The 21219-nt window shown below is 52.0% G+C and overlaps 1 protein-coding gene across 3 annotated transcripts in view; it reads right to left on the minus strand.

Moving 5' to 3' along the window:
- Positions 1–21219, minus strand: part of CACNA1D (calcium voltage-gated channel subunit alpha1 D) — a 296621-nt gene that overhangs the window by 86628 nt on the left and 188774 nt on the right. For 2 of the 3 annotated variants that reach the window (XM_040628681.1, XM_040628680.1), the window contains exons 9-11: positions 16568–16737; positions 2188–2275; positions 807–833 (exon numbers count right to left, since the gene is read on the minus strand). In XM_040628681.1, coding sequence (XP_040484615.1) covers positions 807–833; positions 2188–2275; positions 16568–16737 — 285 coding nt within the window. Of the gene's footprint in view, positions 1–806; positions 834–1855; positions 1916–2187; positions 2276–16567; positions 16738–21219 lie in introns of all 3 variants that reach the window. The other variant, XM_040628679.1, reaches the window with a different exon arrangement.

Below are 21219 nucleotides of genomic sequence, written 5' to 3' on the forward strand. Positions count from 1 at the left end.
TTTTTTTTTTTTTTTGGCGACATGCCTGTTGAAATCTGTTGACCCTTTTTTTGTTTTCTTATTACATCATATTTATATAGTCTTCTTTTTATATAGTGGATACTAGTCCTTTATATCAAGTGTTTTGCAAATATTTTTTCTTCTGGTCTGAAGGTTATCTACTCGCATGGCCAGTGTTTTGGATGTTGTATCCAAGAAGAAACCTTTGCCCAACCCAAGGTCACAAAGACTTTGGATGTTTTCTTCTAGAATGTTTATAATTTTAGGTTTTACATTTATTCCTCGGTCCATTTTAAGTTAATTTTTGTATATAGCAGTAAAATGTCATTTTTAATTGAAAAATAACATTTACATGGAAAAGTACACAAATCATAGGTATATGGTTCAATGAGCTTTTAGCAACTAAACATGTAACTTGCATCTAGAGCAAGGAACAGAACGTCACTGGCACCTCAGAAGCCCTCTTGAATCTCCCCCTTCACAGAAGACTTGTAAGCAGAAAAGTGACAAGAAGTATGTCTCTTGGAGAAATGGCTCAGGGTGGGGGTTGGAACATGAAGGTCTGGTTAGTGACAAGAACTTGTTCGGTGTTGCGTCTCATTGGTTTATTTCAGGGCAAGATCTCCAGCACCTACTATGCTGCTCTCCAAGGCAGGTGCTGGACACTGACTGGACAGACTGGTCTTCGATATCAGTGTCCTAGACCAGAGAGTAAAAACCAAGTCTAGAGCAACTCCATGTATAATAGAAAAGTTAGAAGGTAAAACACCAACACGCAGTCTGAAGAAAAAATAGAAGATACTGACCTGAGCTTGGATTTGGAAATGGCTTGGCTGAAAGAAAGACAAAAAGAATAGGATTTCTGTTAGGAAGGCTTGAGCACAGTCTCCCCGTCATTTCAGCTGGGAGATCAGAAAAGCCATGCACAGAAGCCTGGGCTCAGCATCCCCAGCTCCCCCAGTGAGCCAGCAGGGGTGAAAGCAGAGCAGGAGACGAGGTGCTGCCAGGGCCAGGCGGGCCAGGCTGACACCCTCCAGGGCCCAGGCAAGAGAAGCCTCTTAGCCAGTGGCCCTGCACAGCCCTGTCAGAGGCCGTGACGCCCGGGGTTCTCCTCCCCTGACCCCGCTTCCCCAGACTGAAGTCAGTCGGGCCTCCCCTGCTCGCTTCTCAGCCACTCAGCAGCAGCATGTGCCGCTGCTACAGCAAAAAGAGCACTGGACTAGGAGTCCTCGCTCTGCTATTCACTAACTGCATGGGTTCGGGCAAGCAGCACGCCTTGGCGAGCCTCAGTGTTCTTGTCTGTAAAATGAGGAAGCCGACTCCATCCCCCTGCATAGTTCACATGTTGTAGGGAGGGCAGAGCAAGCAAGAGGCAAATTTACTTCTTAAACTGCTGAGCATTCTGCCCCAAACACAACATTTTTATGAATTGCTGCCAAGAAGATCAAGTTCTCTTAAAAACACCACCTCTACTTTACAGAGATAAGACCTAAGGGATACCAGCAGGAAGCAAACGAAACAAAATTGCATGGGCTCCCCAAAGCAGGCAGTACTCTGCACATCACACATTGCTGGTCCCCGCTGGGGGCCCCGTCTTCTAGACAGAAGCCAACAGGGGTGAATGTGGTGGCGCCCTCCACTGTTAGGAGAGGGTGGTGCAGGGCTCCAGAAACAAGGGCCGTGAGCAAAGGAGGGCAGGCTCTCATGGTCCAGCTGCCACGCAGGAGTTCGGGAGAACCCGCCAGGGAAGGAAAACTGAAATATGCAGCACATTGTGTCAGCCACTCTGCCATACAAGCTCTTCGTCAAAGCACCGATGCCAACACCAGACCGGGAGGAGAATCAGGCCTGTTACCCCCACCGCCGACACCCAGAGGGCCCAGCCTTGGCCGTGCCTCTTCGTTTCCACCAGCACCTAGTGGACACAGTGGAATTGCCGGGTTACCTGGCACGCCCCGCGGCAGGCTCTGCCTCGGCAGACGGGCTGCCCTGGGGGGAAGAGGCATGTGAAACGCTGGGGGTCTGGGGGTCTGGGGGCCTGGGATGGGAGGGGAGAGGGACCAAGGGGTCCAGGGTGAGCCCACCCACCCCTCGTGCATCTGAGGCTATGGCCCCCGGGTGCCTGCCCCACAGGTGCTCGCTAAGAAGACAGGAGGAGGTCGGAAAGCAAGCGGCCTCCACACTTACCAGAGACTCCCACAGCCGCCTTGGTTCTCGCCTCCGCCACTTACGTTCTCTGTGTTCACCGACTCCGTCTCGCTGGTGGGCATGCTGGCTGCGGGGAGAAGACAAGGCTTTAGCCGGCATGCTGGAGGCGCTGCATGGCCAGGAGTGGGCCGGTTGCAGATCGCCGCCTCCAGGCAGTCCCTCTGGGAGCCCAGGAGGAGGGCGAGTCCAGGTGGAGGCCAGGTACCTCCACGGCAAGGGAGTCTCTGCTTTGGTGATCGGCCCACAGAGCACCCCTCCCTCCCCAACAGGAGGAAACGCTATCCATTCAGACACTTCCCAGGAAAAGAAGCCTAGGGGCCAAACTGAATCCACTCAGTGTGCCTGGCCCCGGCTTATTCTCTTGACTTCCAGGAGTGCACTGAGACAACTCAGCTACAGCGACGTCTTTGCTGGCCCCAAATGCTATTCTCTAGAATCCGTGGCTAGACCAGTACTTCACACAGGAATTCTTATTGTAACTATACCAAAGGAGAAGAGCTATCGGATGCAGGACAGGAAGGTACCAAGCACAAAATCTTTTTAAAAATTTAAGAACTCTACTCATCATTAGCTAATTTATCTGTTAAGTTCCATGAGCTTGTGAACCCAATATGCAGAAGGCTCTTTCCCAAGCAGCTAGAACTAGAGCACAAAGGAAGTACAGTCTTACGGGTAGGAGGTTTTCTCCCAACCAGTGACCAGAGGGCAAAGCTGACTGTGGTCTCGGTGTCACCAGCGTCTCTGGGCATGTCTCACTCCTGTACCGCCGGCTCCCGAGCAGAGGAAGTGGAGGGAATGTAGAAATGCACCAACTGTGCGGGGAGGCCCAGGGACCCACCATCTGGCACATGGGTGTTATTTCTCATCCACCTGATTCAACTCTGTAAGCATCCTGGGCAGGTGTTGGAGCCGGGCCATCAAGGAGAGGGAGGGCACGAAGCATTGCACCTGCCCTGGGAAACCAGTGGATTTCCATGAACTATGAAAGGAGCCACCTCGGGGGTCTGTGCAAGGAGTTCTGGAAACACACAGTAAGGAATAACGGATTCTGCTCTGGGGTTCGGAGAGGGGGTCCCTGAAGACGGAAATGGGGGAGAATCACCCAACCACGTGTACTTCTTTGCCCTGATGCATCCTTTTGGACTGTAGCGACCATCTTTATAGACCTTGTGGTATCAACAGGAAGGCCTTCCCCCTGTGGGCTCTGCTGATAAGGCTCCTCTGAGCAAGGATGGCTCCGCTTTGATGTGCAAACCCTGGTAGTGTTTTTCTGTAGCGCCGGTACGGGTGCAGGGGCCAGCCCGGGCGTTCCGGGCAGAGGAACTGGCCCGGTAAGGTCTGTGCCGTGGCTGCGTGTGCGCGGGCTGTGCTCCGGCGAGGGACACTGTGAATGACAAGGATGAAGGTGGGCCTGACCCGAAAGGCCCAGAGCGCTGAGAAACATCTCTTCTGCGGGCACCAAAGAGAGTCCTTTTCCCTCTGTGTGCACCCAAGGAACTGAGCCTGCCCAGGTGAGAGTTCCACAGCCATGTCCAGGAGCATTTAGGCAAAGGCAGCAGAGGCAAAATGAGCATGACAGACCCACATCACACTACTGATAGTCTCCCAGAAAAACCTTTCTTCCTCAATTAAGTCAAAAGAAACCAACTTCACTTTTTTTTAGGACTCTACACACACACAAAAGACAAAGATAAACAAACCAAAAACCCCACACAATCCACCCACAGAAAAACCTTTAACAAAAGCTCCACAGACACACACACACACACACACAGGCACAAAGCTGCTCATGCGATTCTCTTCTCCAGGACTGATTTGCGCTCTGACTTGAAAAGACGAAACGTTGTAAAATTCAGTGAAGTGCGTTGCTCTGGGCTCCTCCCATAGGTCACCCCTGTCTCCAGTGACAAAGAAAATCACAGCGGGAGACTCCTACAAACACAACCGGGAGTCATCTCTGTGGGACGCTTTTCTTGGGCGTTGCCGTCACTACCCAGGGCACAGAAGTTGAGAGCACGTGACACAGGGCAGGCGTGGGAGTCAATGGGGGGCCCCGGGTAGCGTTGGACTGAGCCAGGCGCAGTGCCACCTCTCTGCAGACTGCGATGCCGCAAGTGGGGAGTGGTGGTGCTGACTCCACACTCTCGAGGGCCACTTCCGCCTCTCACTGTGCACTGCTTCTCGATTCTACTACTAATCCTGCTAGAACTGTACTTATTCTTTCCAAAAGAGCCACTTTTCTGAACAGGCTATGTTTTGTGGCTCTTTACCCTCTGAGGCATGTCCTGGGATGAGAGCAGGGCAGTTGCCGCATGCCATTCCAGAAGCTTCTTTTTTCCAACCATTTGATCAATGCAGATAAATTACATGCTACCTATGGGAAAGGGGTGGGGGGGGGTTGCATTTCTGGCTCTTAGGGAATGAAATATACTAGTTAGTCCCTGGACATGAGAACCAAGTGGGGAGAAAGATAAGAAGATAAAGACGAACTCTCCAAAGAAAAATTAAGAGAGGTTAATGGTGTGGCACAGTGTCAGGGCTGCACTGATGGAGAGAAGTTTCCCTGCCCCTCAGGCAGACTGCATCCTTCAGTAGCTAAGACCAGACTCTAGGTCAGCCAGATCCCAGTTTAACCCCACCTCTGCGGCTGAACTTCTCCAATGCTTCATTTTCTCATCTGGGGCTGTTGGCAGAACTGAGTGAGATAAAACCCATGGTGGGTTTTCCCCATAGTCCTGGGCCATCCTATGTGCATCCACAGTGTTGGGCAATTGGTGAGGCTCAGACGTGGTAGTTGTCACCTCAAGAAAGTTCTTCTGGAGCTCCCTGGAAGCGAAGCGACACTCTGTGCATGGCCCAAACCCAGGGTCCCTTTGCTCTGACCACTTCCATTCCTGCAGAGAGACACCTGGCGTGAACAATCTTTCACATGCCTGAGTCAGCTTTGGCCACCACTCTTGGTTTGTATCTTTTCTATCTCAAACGAGTCATTTCTGTCTGACTTCGCCTGCGGTAGAGAGAGCAACTTTTCTGTCTTAATGGTTAGACACCGAGAGAGCCATGGACCCATAATAAACAACTTATTCCGGAATGACATCAACCAGAGCCGAGGAGGTGGTGAGGGGGAGGCGGAGGAAGAGCACAGTGACTGTGCTAGAATCGGGTGACCTCATTTGGCCCCGGAAACGGACCGTGATCCAGTCCCTTCACCTGAGCAGAGGAACCAGGCTCTGATGGGGCCCTGGCCGCCTTTCTCTGGGCTCTAGCCTCTCCCTCCCAGTCATAGGGGAGCATTTCCTTTCCCCAAAGTACAGAGACAGCAGGCCCAGGGGGCGAAAAGAGCTCATTTGTACACAAGCATTTCACCCTTCGCTTGTACTGGGCATTATTTTTAATGTTAAAAAATTGATAGGAGTTTCACTTCACTTAGTCCCAGTGGGACTTCATCTATGTTTTTACCATCGAGACAGGAGGACCACAGACTGTTAGAACTGGAAGGGGCCTCTGAGATCACATGAAGCAGCCCTGTGGCTTCACAGATGAGAAACCTCACCACTATGCCTCGGGACACACAGCTCAGGTGCGAGAAAGCTCTCCTGCTTCCCACCTGGCGTTCTTTCCACCTGCTCCCTGCGCTTGTGGTGCGAGCTTAATATACTACATTTCGGTATCAGTATATGCTGATATGTGTGTTGGAATGCCCTTAAAATTATACTTAATATACTGGTACACATTGGTATATATTGGTATATCCTTAAAGGGCCACACATTAAAAGTGCCAAAAGCCAAGCAAGCCTATTTTCCATCAGCCTTGGTATGATGTCCTGATGAGCTCACTTAACCCAGAAACCCGGTATACAGGCAGACCACCTCCAGGAGACCATCCCAGCAAAGAGAGAGAGAACGAAGGTCAAGCTGCTGTGGTGACTACTGGGACTTTATGAAAATCCACGTAAGTAAGCCCACGGGAAAATTCCTGGAACGCTTGCCCTTTCCCTAACTGGCTGCCATGGCCTCATGGCTGCCCCGTGCAGGGGGAGCACTTCCTTTGTGCCCTTCAGGACAGATTCAACAGTAATTGTTGGCAAGCAGCTCAGCTAATTAGCAATGCAGGCAGAGACCCCCTCCTCAGTCCTACCATGTCCTCTAGAGACAGAAGTAAGCCAAGGGGCCATCTGCAGGCAAAGCAGCTGTAAACCCTTTCCCTTGCACATTCCAGGGAACTTGAGAGCTGTTAAGCAAGTTTTCACTTTTTAAAAAATACAAGTTTTAAAACTATTTCCAGAATCTGGGTGAAACCAGGCATTAGGACAAGCCTGTGCCTAGAACGGGATGCCGACCTGCACTGCAATTGGCCTGCTGAAAACCTGGGGAAACGCAGGGCCAATGCTTTGCAAGCTATTCCAGGCGCTGGGATCTCCGAGAAGAGCTGCAGGGCAGCCCCCGAGGCTTCCATGTGGGCGTGCTGAGCAAAGGACCTGAGGGCTGCTGTCGGGGAGGAGGCGATGTCAGAGGAGGCGATGCCAGACCTCGGCCCAGAGGGCCCGGGACTGCAGACAGACAGAAGGAACTCCGGCCTCCGCAGGCGGGCCCCGCCTGGAGCGCTCTCTGCGGATGGGACGCCACCCTATTGCTAAGACCTGCTGCTGGGCCCGGATGCCATTACGGGCAATGCCACACAAAATATACTGGGGAAACACACCATTTCTCAGGCCAGCACAACTAACCAGCATTTTCACGGACACACGGTGATGAGTCTGCGTGTGGGTTCAAGTAGGCAGCCCTGAAATTATGTCCGCTGTTAACAGGCACAGCAAAACCTCCAACGTGCTTCCTTCCACGACAGAGGCTACTCAGGTCCAAAGACACGAGAAGCAATGTAGAGAAGCTTGGCCTTTGTCACTGGTAACATGGGAACAAGTCCTCTCCCTTTTCCTCCCTGGGCTTCACTGGCTGCTCTGGAACATGAGCTGTTGGGTGATATCGGTAAGACCCATTCACCTCCGACCTGCTTGAACTGCTCTAAAGAGCAAACGCCCACAGCTGTCTGGTTTTACCACCAGTGCCTAGGGGGTTTCCCTTGCACACCCCCAGCTCGGCCAAGAGAGCAGGAAGGAGCGGTGTTGTGAAGCCCCTGCCCCCCGCCCCTCAGGAGGGCCGCCGGGAATCTGGAAGCCTGCCCTGGAGATGCATTCCCAAGTCCCCTCCAGACAGAGCTGCTGGGGAAGGGGGCTGCACCCCCCCCAAGAGTCCTCGGCCAGCCACAGGAGCCCCGGGACCCATGCCAACTGAGCACAGAGCACCCCAGCCTCCTTCTCGGGCCTGGCACACCACACAGCCTCCTTCACACGTCCTGGGCTTCTTAGAGCCTCGCGCCCCTGTTCTCCATAGGACAGGCTCTCCTGCAGCGTCAGGGGTGCCTCTCTGAATCTTCCTCCGAGCCTGAGCAGCCTAAACCTTCTCAGGCCTTCCTCTCAATGGGCGGAGGCATGAGGTCGGATAACCGAGCAGTGGCCGTCATGGCCGCCTTCCTTGGGAACAGGGGATCCGAAGCCAAGATCCTGCGGGTTTGTTTTTTTTAATCTTATTTTCATGACAAGCATGAGCAGTGCCATGACATCCCCTGAAGGAATGTGCCTGTGTTCGCTAGTAGTGACACGTTTAGCCGTTACAAGGGTAACAGACTCTGGTTGCTGTCAAGAAGCCAGCTTCTTCTTGGGGAATGTGGGTCAAGGCCAGACCAAGGTTTCTGTGTCTAAAGCAAGAATGATGCCCTGATAATTTCTTCTGCATGACTAATGGCATGGGGAGCGCTGCACCCGCATGAGGGCCCTCGCCCCACCAGCCTCATCGGGGACCTTCTTTAGGGTCCCTGGGTATCTCAGTTAATAAAAGACCTCCCCTACTCAAAATATAAAGTTTCCTGAAAATATGAGGCTTCTTCCTCTCCCCGCATGCCTCAGAAAGCTGGCAAAACACCCCTGAAAAATCACAAGGCACAAGTTCCTGCTCAGGACGGGCACCTAGGTGCCCAAGGAGAGGGCTCTTCTCTTCTGGGGACAGGTCACTCATCTCTTCTCACGGTAACCCGCCGAGAGCCAGGGTCCTCCGTCAGTCTTCGAAAATGGTTTTGTCTTACGTCGGTGACAATATTTCCTGCTTACCTGAAGCCCTTCTTCCTGCAGAGGCCTCCAGGGGCTGCACCAAGGCCAGCTCTTCTTCACAAACCTCTGCAGACACGAGGCCTACGTGAGCCAGGCCCCCGCTCCCGGCCCCCACTTGGCTGCCCACCCCCACACAGGTGCCTTCTCTTCTCAGGTCCACAATGTGCTCTCCGGAGGCCGACGGGCTTCTGTCTGTCTGATACTCTCTGTTCTCGTCCACTCCAAAAGGGAGTGGCTTCAGTCCGACCACCCGTGGCTTGTTCCAGTTCCTACAACCCTATGAGCTCAACATTCCCACGACGGCAGAGGCCTACTACCAAGAGAACAGTGCCTTGTGTCCCCTCTGCTCCCTTGGCAGTTGGCTTTGTGGCCCTATTCACAGTCAGATCGACTCTTCCTCCAGACTCGTCTGACCAGGGCTGACCTCAGTGGCAGCAACTAGGTGAACCGTGCGGAGTGCACAGGCCAAGCTCGGCGCTGCGGTAAGGCTACGGTGCTGGCCTGGCAGGCAGGACAGGACACCAGCTGTCTGCACTGATGCTCTGCATGCAGACGGTCCTGACGTGGACCCCAGGGCTTCCGGCGCGGGTCTGTGTTTAGCATTCTTCTTTACAACATAGCTTGAAATGAACTGTGCCCCCACGTGAGCCCTTTCCTCATCCCTGCTCTCAAAGGCAAGTGTTCCCCTCCCCCAAACCGGAGCATCCTAGAAGTCTATTTTTAACTCCATTCTTGAAACTGGCACTACTAGCTTTAGGATGTCCTGGGCAAACCCGCCGGAGGGTGGAAAACCAGCAGGCCATGTAAAAAATGTAACCTGGAAAATCAAAATCAATCAAGTAACATCACTGGAATTTCTAAACAGTTTAGATGAAAAAGCATCATTGGGGGAAAGTGTTTAAGAAGTCTGTCTTCCAGTCTAAGAATATTCATGCTGAATTAAATAAATGTTCTGAGTGGGTTCAGCTGCTTCTTTAAAAGGTATAGTTCAAACAAAAAGGAAACTGTAATGCTGTCTTGGCAAAACCACACATTTGGGGTAAAGACAAGAAGAAAACAACATGACCAAGTTTCAAAGGAATCAAGCGGTTAAGACATAGGCATCTTACAAACACAGCACACGGGCACACACATGCATGTCACACGGGGCCTATGTGCAAGGAGAAGGCTCCAGAAACCGCAGGAGAGGAGTCTCCCAACGGAAGTTCAACCTCGGTCATTTACCGTGATCTCTAGCCCTGCGTTGGTGAAAGCAGCAAAACTTCCTTTTCTTCTTATCCTCTTTTAGCAGGTCGGCCACTGTGACTCCTTCAGATGGAACACAGGCAATGTCGTTACGATTCGGTAGAGGGCAGCAGGAGCAACGCAAACAGGGCCTCAAGGACCCAAGCGGCGGCCACAGCCCGGGGCTCTGATACACGGAACCCGAACTGTCGTCCTCCTACCAGACATCTACAGTTCAGGGTCTGACCAGGAGAGGGGAGGTGCACTTTCTATAGTGAGGATACCAAATGCCTGTCTCTAAAGGACCTGTCCTAAATAACCAACCAACCAAGCCACCGAGAAGCTTCCCAGGGTTTGGCCACCCCGCCAAGAAGGGCATTAGGGAGAGGGCATTTAGCCGCGGTCAGGAGTCCCGGGCACTGACCAGCTGGGTGAGGCTGGCTGGTATCGCTGTGTGGGAAGGACATGTGGGGGTTTAAAAGGTGGGCTCTGGACTTGGACAGACCAGGTCTGATCTCAGGCCTGCCACTTCCTGACTGGATGAGCAGACAGGCAACCCACTTTTGCTACGCCTCTGCTTACCTTAGTAAGTGGTAAACGGTAAATCCGGTAATACAGGCCCTGGCAAGGCGTGGTCCCCCATTATGGGTATAACTCCCCCGTGGCCACTAGGTCACAAGAAGAATGAATCTAGGGTCTCCAGCTCCCTCTGGCTCTGGGATAGGATATCACAATATTAGCCGGTGGGCTAATCTTCAAGGTGGGGCCGTGAGCTCAGGGAAGGGAGCTGCAGGTGCAGGAGGGAAACAGAAGGAACGCTGGGGGGGCAACGCCGTGAGGACACGGGCACTCACGGAGCACGACTGGTGGGAATGCAAACGGGTACCAACGGCAGGACACATTTCAAAAACGGGCATCCTCTCTGACCCAGCAAATCCCTTCTGGTACTTTCTCCCGCAAGAAGATGAATGTGCACGTGCAGACACAGGTGCATGCATTTGCCGGGATTAATGGTGGCTCACGTGCACACTAGCAGAACCTGGGTTCAAGTCTCCGCTTGGCCACTTGACGGGCATACGACCCTGGAAAGCTACTTAACCTCTCTGTGCTTCAATTTCCCCATCTGTCAAGTTCTTGCCTCCCAGAGCCCTGGGAGGGATAATGGATTTGTGCACCCCTGACCCCTAGCACAGTGTCTGACATGCAGGAAGCACCTGATAAATGTGAGATGTGATTATTCTGCATTCTGTCGTTGAACAAATAATCACTGGAAACTCCTATGTGTGACAAAGACCACGCTAGGTGTCAGCCACCTGATGGAGAACAGAGACAGGCCCTGTTCCTCCCCCCGAGGAGCGCACAGTCTGCGGCACGCGGTTCAGTGAGAAAGGCAAGTTGCTGCACTGGTGGGGACCCGTGTGCAGGCCGCCCGTGAAAACACGTATGTCCTCACCTGCACAGGTGAGGTCAGAAAGAACAGGCCCCCAACTGCCCAGTCGGGTCCTCTCATCCTTTATACACTTTGATATTATATGAATTCTTGGCAATGAGCAAATATTACTTTTGCAATTAAAATATATTAAAAACAAATACACACAACCCTGACTTGGACTCTACGAACCTGGCTGGAGGGCCCTCTCCTCATGTCCATGCTAGGGCAATCATCCCTGGGACTGTCTCCTGCCAGCTCTTTGGAGACCTAGCCAGGGCAGGTCCCCGTGCCGCCTGCCCAGTGGGTCTCCCAGCCGCCCCCAGTGCTGGGCCCACCCCCGTCGGCTCTCCCAGTCAGAGGCACTTCCAGCAACCTCTTGGGACAGGGGATCCCTCCGGACACATGCAACTCTAACTGCCGCTGTGTGCTTTGCTGCTTTCAAAGCAACGTTTTCCATTCTGGATTTGTGCCCTGAGCTGGTTTAACCGTGATGAAAGCCGTGTGATAAGTCGTAGTTTGAAGACACAAGCTTTCAAACCGGACCAACACACTTCCATGCCCTGTGCTTGCCAACGGCTATGCCATCCCTGGTTTCCTGCCCATCCCCAAATCAAACATCTCAGTAAAAGGCACCCAAGTGGCGCCTGCAGAAGGGAGGTGAACAGCTGTGGCAGTCTTGCACAGGGACACCTGGGGGGGAGGGGCGGAGCAGCCTCTAGGACCTCTGAGGAAGAGGCCCCTCCTTGTGGGCAGCACGTACCCCCACTTAGAGAGATTATCGATCATTCATAGCTCCCACGGTGAAACGGCCCTGCTTTTCTAGCCAGAATTTTAGAATGAGCTCCCTTTAAAACGATTTCATTATTTTTAATGCCTTTTTTTTCCTTAAAAAAAAAAAAAGACTAATCACTGACAATGAGAAGAGTTTAAAATAGAATTTTAGGCTTTCAGATTTTAATGGCCCTAGAAAAACGCCATTGTTAACACAGAGCAGCTGCATACGTCTAAAAAATCACTTTGAGATTTGGCTGGGTTTCTTAAGAAACTTGAGGCTCAGCAAAAAGTTAAATAAATTATCCTTGAAAATGTCCCAAATGCTTAGGAACTAACTTCCAAGGGAACGTTGTCCATTCAAGTAACCATGTAACACCAGCTTCCTAACAGCAAATTTACAGAATGGACCTTTTAAATATTCCATGAACGCGCGAAGCTAGAGCGACCAGTCACCGTGGCCACCAGACAGCCCAGTTACGTCCCCGAATGCCTCTCCTTCGGGCTTCCTACAGGTGAATGCCTGAACCAGCGTGATATTCAGTGTGATAGCATTCAGGAGTTCCCGACTCTGGCTTCACGCGGGAACCTCCAGGGAGCAGCAGATAAAGCCACGCCTGGGTCCCACCGCAGACGAACAAGTCCTTGTCAGGCTGTGGGTATGACACCAGGACATGGCAGTGCTCTCCAGGTGACAGCCATGTACAGCCAGAGTCGGGTACCACAGATGCAGACATGACATTCAGTAGATCAGAGAGAAGAGATAGGTGTGCACGTCTCCAAGCACTTGATCTGCCACCTGCTCTCCGACAGCAAGCATCAACAAACCTCAAACGGATGTTGGGCCAGAACGCTGTGCCTCGGTATCTCCAACATGCCTGGTCAACGGGGGTGTTTTCCATCAATACTTTAGAACTTTACAATCTCTAAACAGGAAAGTATAGGGACGTGGTCCTAAAAGGGGTCCTTAGCCTGAGGTTGGTTAGAGGTTTAATAGAATCTGCAAGAATCATTCTGTTTAGGTCCGGTTTTGCTGTAGTCTGGTAACAGCAGCAGTAACTAGTACTCCTATGGTTACAGTGACTCCTGCCGGTTATCCAACTTCCATCCTCATGACAAGCCCATGGGCAGATATCTTTATCTGCTTCTTGCAGACAGGGAAATGGGGGCTCAAAGACATTGGGTAGTGTGCCTGTCACTCAAGCCCGAATTCTGAGTCACGAAACTCAATGGCAGCCAATTCCAGAGAAGGGGCACCAACATGCTATCTAGCCCCTACCCCAAAGGCTCATGACACCTGCTATTAATGGCTCCTGAGACCCCCCCCCCTTCACTTGCACAGGCTGAGGCTTGGCTAGAGCAAGGGCTTCCTGTCACACTATCACTTAACTCCCCCGTGTGGGAAGGAACCTGCCCCAGTCCCACCCAGGACCCAGCTGAAAAGGGCAGTCAGTGGCGTAAGCATCCCAAGGCAGTACGGAGAGAGCCAGGATGCCTAGGGAGTGCCCCATCCCCTCCCCCAGATAATACGCAGGAGCAGGGCTGCGGTGTTAAGTGTGTGGGCCTGGATCTTGCACACCCAGGGAGCATGCTGGCAATGGCCATGCCCACGCTGCGCTGCTTGCCACTGGGTGACAGAGACCAGACCTGGCATGTGCAGGTGGTAAATCGACCCATCAGCTGGTGAGGGGGACGATGCAGGCCTTGTGGAAACCCTCTCCCCCTGGGGTTTCTCGCTGTGACAGGAAGAAAATGGCCAGCAACCACAGGATGTCCCAGGGAAACCCCAGCAGCTCTCCTTTGGCCAAAGGTCTGGTCTGCAGGGAATATATTCAGGGAGGCCCACTTCCTCGTCGGGAGGAGACTTAGGCCTCTTGTCTTAAGTCAGTTAAATCCCTACATGGTTCCCACAGCCTGGGGTCTGGGTCTTTCTTTCAGACCGTAATCATCAATGCCCTGGGAATCTGGTGACTCAGGAAATCAGAGCCTCACTCCACAGGGAAGCCCAGCATCTGGCAAAATGAGCCTGATAAAGAAAAAGAGTACCCACAGAAGCACGTGCCCTTCCAGATCAAATGTCAAGCTGGTTCCCCAGGCTGAGCCACACGGCACTGTGCACAGCGAAACCCACAGAGCTGCCATTCCAGGGATACGGCGCAGCCTCACCAGGTGAGGAGTCCTGGCACAAAGTGAATTCTGAGGATCTAGAACTTTTCAAGGGCTGTCATTTCTTTCCTTGACTATACTACTAAGCAGTGCACTTCAGGCTTGGAACATTTATAACCCTCTGTACCTTGTTCGTGCCATTTCCCCAGCCGAAGAAGTACCCCCCTCTCCCCCCTCCCTTTGGAAACCACAGGCTTCTCCTCCCTGGAGCTCAGCAGGAACACCACCTCCTCTAAGAAGCCTCCCCTTCATCCCCAGCCCCCGCCCCCGACCAGGCTGCTTTGCTGTGCCCTTCAGGGCTCCCACAGCAGACTGCCGGCCCCTGCTCATGGGGCCAGCTTGTCCCCATCTTATGCTAAGGCCCCACTTCTCCGTCTTCCCTCCACAGCAAGGTTTCCAAGGGCAGAGGCACTGATTTTTGTCATCATGTGGCCAGGTCCTTCACACACGGTGGCAGTACTGGGGTAAGACAAAGTGAGTGAGAGCTCCCAGCCCATCAGAAGACATTGCCTCGAGTCCAGCGAAAATGCCCACTCCTCAAACCACAGGCCACAAGCACAGTCTCACCACACCTGATGCTAGCAGCACGAACAGGGACCCCTCTCCATTTCCAAAGCTGGGGCAATGAACAAATGCTCAATGAAAGGCTCACGTGGCTCCCCGTCAGACACATCTCAACTGGCAAAGGACGGTGCCGTGCTCAGGGGAAGGGCCAATGCTTGCACTGGCTGACATAGGACATGCTACATTAGGGGAGGGAAGACGTGGCTGGCAGAACGCCCCCCCCCCCCCTGCCCCACAGCCAGAAGCTGCACTCAGGAAACAAAGAGGAAGACAGTGCGGTAGGCATCCCCCCTGCTCCAAGTACAGCCTGTTGTCGGCCATACGGTGGGTTCGGAAGCCACGAGAAGACCATGGGGGATTCAGACTCAAATGACCTGAACACACAGACACCCTTCTCACACCCAGTGACCTAAAGGACATCACCAAGTTTGGAACTGGAAGGAGTGCCCCCATATGAGCTCCCATCTCAGAGTTAGCACTCAAAGGCAGCCTCTAGAAATCCTCTGGAAGCTTCCTGATGCTCAGACACTGAGCCCCCAGTCTCCTCCTCAAGGAAGCAGCATCAGTGACACTGGGAAGGGGAGAGGAGGTATCTGCACCCTGCTGGCCCCCCAGGAGCACACAGGACTGAGTCCCTCATTTGCAGCTGTGAGAACAGGAAACCCGCACTCCCAATGGAAGTACGGACCCAGAGTCCCCAGCTAGAAGTCACCAGAAGGCCCTCTCAGTCAACCATGAGCTGCTCAGCCTTCACGATCAGCTGCCTACAAAGGCAGCAGAAATTGGCTTCACCCACCCAGCCTCCCTGCCCTGTCTCCCCCAACCAGCCAAAGGAATGAACTACCCTGTGCCCTCCTCATGCCTCTGCCATGGCTCAGGATGTTTCCCCTGACCCTGACCGACCTCAGATCCCTCCAGCCTTCCAGGCTCAGGGCCGATGCCCCGTAGCTCCCTGCTAGAGCCCCGCAGCCAGTCCTCGCCCCCTCAGCACCCATCACCCAGCACCCAGCCTGCCGCCCCTCACTACATGTGTCTCAGCATGAGCAGGCCTGACCATCCCCAGATGTCCCCTGACATCCCTTCCATCTCTGGAGAGCCCCTGGCAGCCAGCCCCCGCCTTGCTGAAGGAGTAATTGCATGACGTCTTGGGGGCCCGGACCAAGGGGAGCTCGCTCAGCCATCTTCCACCATGTGGGGCCCACCTTGCCTCCCCAGGCCTCTCAAGGGATGCGTGCCTTTGCGATGGGTTCTCGGGCTTTACCATCAACTAGTCTAGATTTGAAACAAACCACAAGCATCTCAGGCAAATCCCCTGCTGAATTTCAATTTCTGCTTTTACCTGAGGCACAGATGGCCCAGGAAGAGTAAGAGCACATCTGTGGGGAAAGTAGGTGGTAAACGACACACCTTGGTTGACGATGGGAATGAACTCCAGGGCTTGCTGGGCGTTGGGCCTTCCCGCTGCAGAAAGTGCCCGAGGGGCCTGGGCCCCGGTGGGGAGTGGGCTCCAAGCAGCCACACAGACTCACAGGCCTTCTCACCCTGCCCCGACTGCTGAACTGGTTTCGTCCCAGCTCCTGATAGGCTAAGCCCCTGGCTTCACCTGTGCAGCACAGGTGGGAGCCACTCCAGGTGGCCTGAGGATGGAGAGGGACCCTGCTCTTCAAGCTCTCGTCCAGCAACACGGCTCACTCTGCAGGGAAGGAGCCACAGCTCCCGTGCTGTAGGGTCACTACGCGTCCTACCATGGCTGGTGCCCCCACAGAAGGGGCTCCCCGAATTCCCAACGAGCGAGTGTGGCTGACCTTCCTCCACCTTAAATCCCTGTGACCAGGTACAAATCTAAAACCCAGACCTCGGACAGATCGCAGACTTGGTGTGAACGCACCGGTCCTCTGATGGGCGGCAGAAGGAACAGGGCAGCTGGGCGGAGGCCACCTGTCTCACAGGCCGGGTCCGGGGGAGAAACGTCCCTGCCCAGCAGGCGCCTGAATCGCCCGCGAGCTCCCTCTGGTCAGGAGCAGGAAGGGCTACATACTGTTTCGTTTGCTTTCCTCTCCACCTTCTTCCTCATTCTCAGGATCAATGTCTTCAGCTTGGGTGATCCAATCCAAGTAGCCCTTTAGGTCCTCCTCCAGCTGCTGCTTCTCCCGGAGCTTCTGGAAGTCTCCCCGGGCTTTAGCCTTCTCTCTTTCCTTTGAGAATTCTCTGAGGGAGGCAGAGAGAACAAGCGCATGTCAGGACGTCCTCGGGGACCTGCACCTCGGGCCATCTGCCCTGCTGCACAACAGTCATGCGGCAGGACACACGGCACTGAGTACAGCCACGCGAGCACAGCAACAGAGGCCACACACGTGGACAGAACATAAGACAGTGTCTTCCTAAGCAAGATTGTGGGCGTCAGAGCTGCAGTGACCACACCAACACACATGCGCTATTTCTTAGAAAACGAACAATCCCAAGGAGCCCAGGCCCCAAATGCCACGTGCTGTCGTGGCAGGCCTCGTGACCACCCCTCCCCGCCATTAGCCTGAACTCAGAGACGTCCCACCTGCCCCAGAGCCTCCTCAGATAGCTGGCATCACACGTCAAAGAGCAAGGACCCGGGAGGGCTATGCGGTGGTCAGAGAGCGCACACACCGAGTGTAGGGCTTCTTCAATACCTTCAGCCAAACAGCATCCCTGACCCTCGTATCCAAACTAAGAGCCAGGAGGGGAAGCAGGTGCTGCCAGCAGCACCTGCGGGTTCCAGCCAGAGCAGAGGACAGGATCGGGGCAGACCCACCTCAGAGCCCCATTCTCCCTTCCCACACAGGAAACAGAACACCGGTGAAGCACTATTCTCGTTTGCAACCCTTGTTTTCTCGCCATGATCTTTCCCCAAAAGTCTTCCCTGTAGGAGACGAAGAGGCAGTACGATTTGTTGCCCATTTATGGGAACACCTGTCCTGGAAAGGCTTTGGCAGATGTGTACATGTTCCCAACTGCTTGTTGTTTACACCCCCTTTCGTGTCTGCAATCCCATCTACGCATACATGTAGAAGCCCACGCTGGCTCAGGCAAGCCTGGGAGTCAGGTGGGTGATTACCCAGTTTCCACGACCAAGGATCCATCTGCATTTCCCACAGCGAACGGCTACAGGAGCCAAGCTACCCGAGCTATGGATTTCCTAAGTACGATTAAAAAGCTGTGAAGGAAGCAGATGAGATTACAGGCAGCTCAGCTTCCGCGCACACAGCCCTGGATTCTGACAGAGGTGACTTCTGCCTTCCTTCTGCCTTCCCTCCAGCCCCAAACCGGCACATCTCCCTATCAGCGACCTCTTTTTTTTTTTTTTAAAGATTTTATTTATTTATTCTACAGAGATAGAGACAGTCAGCGAGAGAGGGAACACAAGCAGGGGGAGTGGGAGAGAAAGAAGCAGGCTCATAGCGGAGGAGCCTGATGGGGGGCTCGATCCCATAACGCCGGGATCATGCCCTGAGCCAAAGGCAGACGCCTAACCGCTGTGCCACCCAGGCGCCCCTATCAGGGACCTCTTTAACCCAACCCAACCCAAGAAGGGGGAAATGATCTGCTTACATAGAGCCAATCCCTCTTCTCTCTCTTCCCTCTCCCTCTCCACTCTGGGCTGACGAGGGGCTGAACAGATACTTGAAAGCCCAGGAAACTAGACTCCTCACCAAGGTGCCACCCTCTGCCTAGTGAGAAAGGATGACACTCATTGCTCCCCGGTCACCCACATTTTGGATGCCCCAGAAGCTGTTCTTGGCTGTGTGCGGGCTGATCCATCCCCACCTGCCCCTCTGGGAAGGCATCCTGGGCCCGGCCTGTAGAAGGTAGGACTTCAGGGGGGCTTTTGCAGGGGGAATCAAACCAAAGCTGATTAAGACTCAGAGGTGTTTTCTGCACTCCTCACCCAGAACCTTTTCCTCCGAGGGAGAATCCCTTGCTGTCTCACATAGGAAGGGCCATTACAGGCAGGGTCTTGCTGCTCAGGCCAACCACACCCTCAGGATGATGTGGGGTTGTTAGGCCTGCCAGGCTTCCTGAGATACAGGACACACGTAACTCGGTTCTGGGTAGGTTCACCAACTTAATTTGAATTTTGAAAAAGTCACACCAGTCCATAATGACATCCCTGAAGGATGAAGCGGAGGCCCTGGAGGGTCATGTGTCGACATGAAAATACATGATGCCATCTGTTTTCTTAAAAATGTCATAGAGAGCAACTACGTGGGCTCCATTTCTATTGTTCGCCACAAGTATCTAAGCCCAAATCTCTGTGTTTTGATTCTGAACTTGGAGTATGAAATTTACATGATTATAATACAAACAGGGTATTCTTATTCCTAGATTCATGTCTCATCTGAGTTCTTGAAAAAGATGACAAAGATAGTAAAAGTTACCTGAAAAACTTAAGAGCTTTACAAAAGAGGATTTTGCTTTAATATATTTTATGAGGGTTTTTTTTTTTTTTTTGTATTAGGAATACAAAAAAAAAAAAAAGAAGAAAAGAAAAAACAAAACTCTCTAACAAGCCGTATCACTGTTGCACATTCTTGGTTGTTGAGACACGGTAACACATGCATTGCTAAAATCCTACTATGAGTAACATTTCTGAGAACAAAAACCACTGCCTCGCTTATGGCCCGTTTATTTCAAATAATAGTCACTGTTACACAAGTTCAGGTAAGAAAGTTGTTAATGTAAACCCTCAGAACAGACTTTAGGCAGTTTCTGAAGAGTCTAATACCCATCAGGCATGCAAACATATGCTGATCTGGACAGAACAGAGATTTGCAAGCATAAATCTCCTGTCGGCTCTGAGACGGGCTGGAGGAAAAGGGGCGGGGGGAGGGGGTCTTTGTGATGGACCTAGACACACTGGGCTCTCAGTCTGAAGACCTGGATTCTAGTCCCAGCTCTGACACTGGTCTCTTCTGAGCTTCGGTTTCCTCCGCTGCACAACAGACATAGGACCCGTTCTACTGCTTCACAGAGATTAAGTAAGACAACACTGCAGAAATCACAAAGTATTGGGAAAATGCGAAGTTGAAAGAATATTTAGCTGTCGAATCTGGGCATGAAAAAGGCCATGGGAGGAGCTTTCTCCAATACCAAAGGGAGGAAAATTACAGACAGCCCTGATTGGGCTCTAAGCTACACGATCCCAGCAGAACTGAGAGAAACATAGGACACATGGGACACGTGGGATCCTAGGCTCAGAGTGACCTCAACGAGCCAGCCAGTGCCTCATCAATCCTGTACAACTCTCTGCTCTGGTGAAAATACCCCAAACCCATCTTGACAAACCTTTCACTCCAGAAAAATCCCACCTGAGTGCATGGAATCTTCCATCAACCTCCGTGGATGAAGAAAAAAACAGTTCTCCATTTTGCATGAGAATTCATCATTTTCAAAGCTTGTTACTAAGGGACAAAACAGCAGTCACCACTACAAAAGTAGATTTAAAACAGCTATTGGTAGAAATCATCAGACTTCTGACAAATGACTAAATCTAACAATTCTACATGTGACAGAAGCCTACTTCTGGTGCATTCAATCAAAAGAAAAAAGACATAAGAAAAGCTTCGACAAAAAGGCACATGGTATTTTACCCTTTATGTATGAAAAAAGGAGAAATAAGAAAACACGCACATTACACTTCAGGGTACATTCAAAGGATAAAGCAGAAAATGCTGAATGGGGACAAACGGAAGGAAGGGGACAATATAGGAGGGACACTGTTAAGTATATCTTTCTCTATAGTTTTGACTTTTGGAACCATGTTAATGTTCTACACATTACGATTTTGTAAATTAAATCAACAAGGATGGGATGGAGGGAAAATACCCCTAAAGTGAAAGTGAATTGAGACACGTGAATCCGATTGTATTTCAAATGAATACCACAGCTATACTGAAAGGGAGACACTGGTTCAGGTTAGTTTAGGATCCCTGGGCTGCATGCTCTCAGCCATGGATAGGACCGAGAGAGGGGGGAACAGCAAAGAAATGCTAAACTCTTTCTGGAAGTTTCAGGTTTGGTAGTGCTATGGACAAAACAACGCTGAAATCATTTCGGATGTATTACAGGACTTAATGAGCGAGCAAATGTGTCCATGTTGCTGGGAATCAGGGTTCTCACTGTAGAAGGAGGGACACAGAAACATCAAAGAAAGGAAGACTAGAAAGAATCCTCTGGGGATGGACTGGAATTGGAGGTGTTGGTGTGAATTCATGATTTCTAGAAGATGTATATAAATATGAATAAATGTGTAAATGTAAGTATGTATATGTATATTATTAATGCATGTGTTTCCCAACTCTGTTGAAAGGATATGGAAGCAGAGGCACCCCAGTAGTTATGAGCACACCTGGCACCCAGACTTGGGTCTCTAATACCTCGTCCATGAAAAGAAACCAGGAATCTCTGGTAAAATGGCTGATTCCAGGGCTAGGATAGAGTGGGTACAGGTTGAAATAAGTAAGGAAGTGCCCCAAATAAGTAAAAATTAAAAACAAAACAAAAACATGACAAGGGCATGCCATAAGGTCACAGGAGCCAGAGAAGTATCTCACACTGGCTAAATCTAGGATAGTCTGAGCCCCGAAATAATGAAAAACAGGAATAAATTATAATTTTTTAAAAAATCAGTCCACACCTCTTATAGACAGATAAATGAAA

This window comes from Ursus maritimus, unplaced genomic scaffold (assembly GCF_017311325.1).
Source record: "Ursus maritimus isolate PB19 unplaced genomic scaffold, ASM1731132v1 scaffold_14, whole genome shotgun sequence".
In the NCBI taxonomy this organism is placed as follows: Eukaryota; Metazoa; Chordata; class Mammalia; order Carnivora; family Ursidae; genus Ursus; species Ursus maritimus.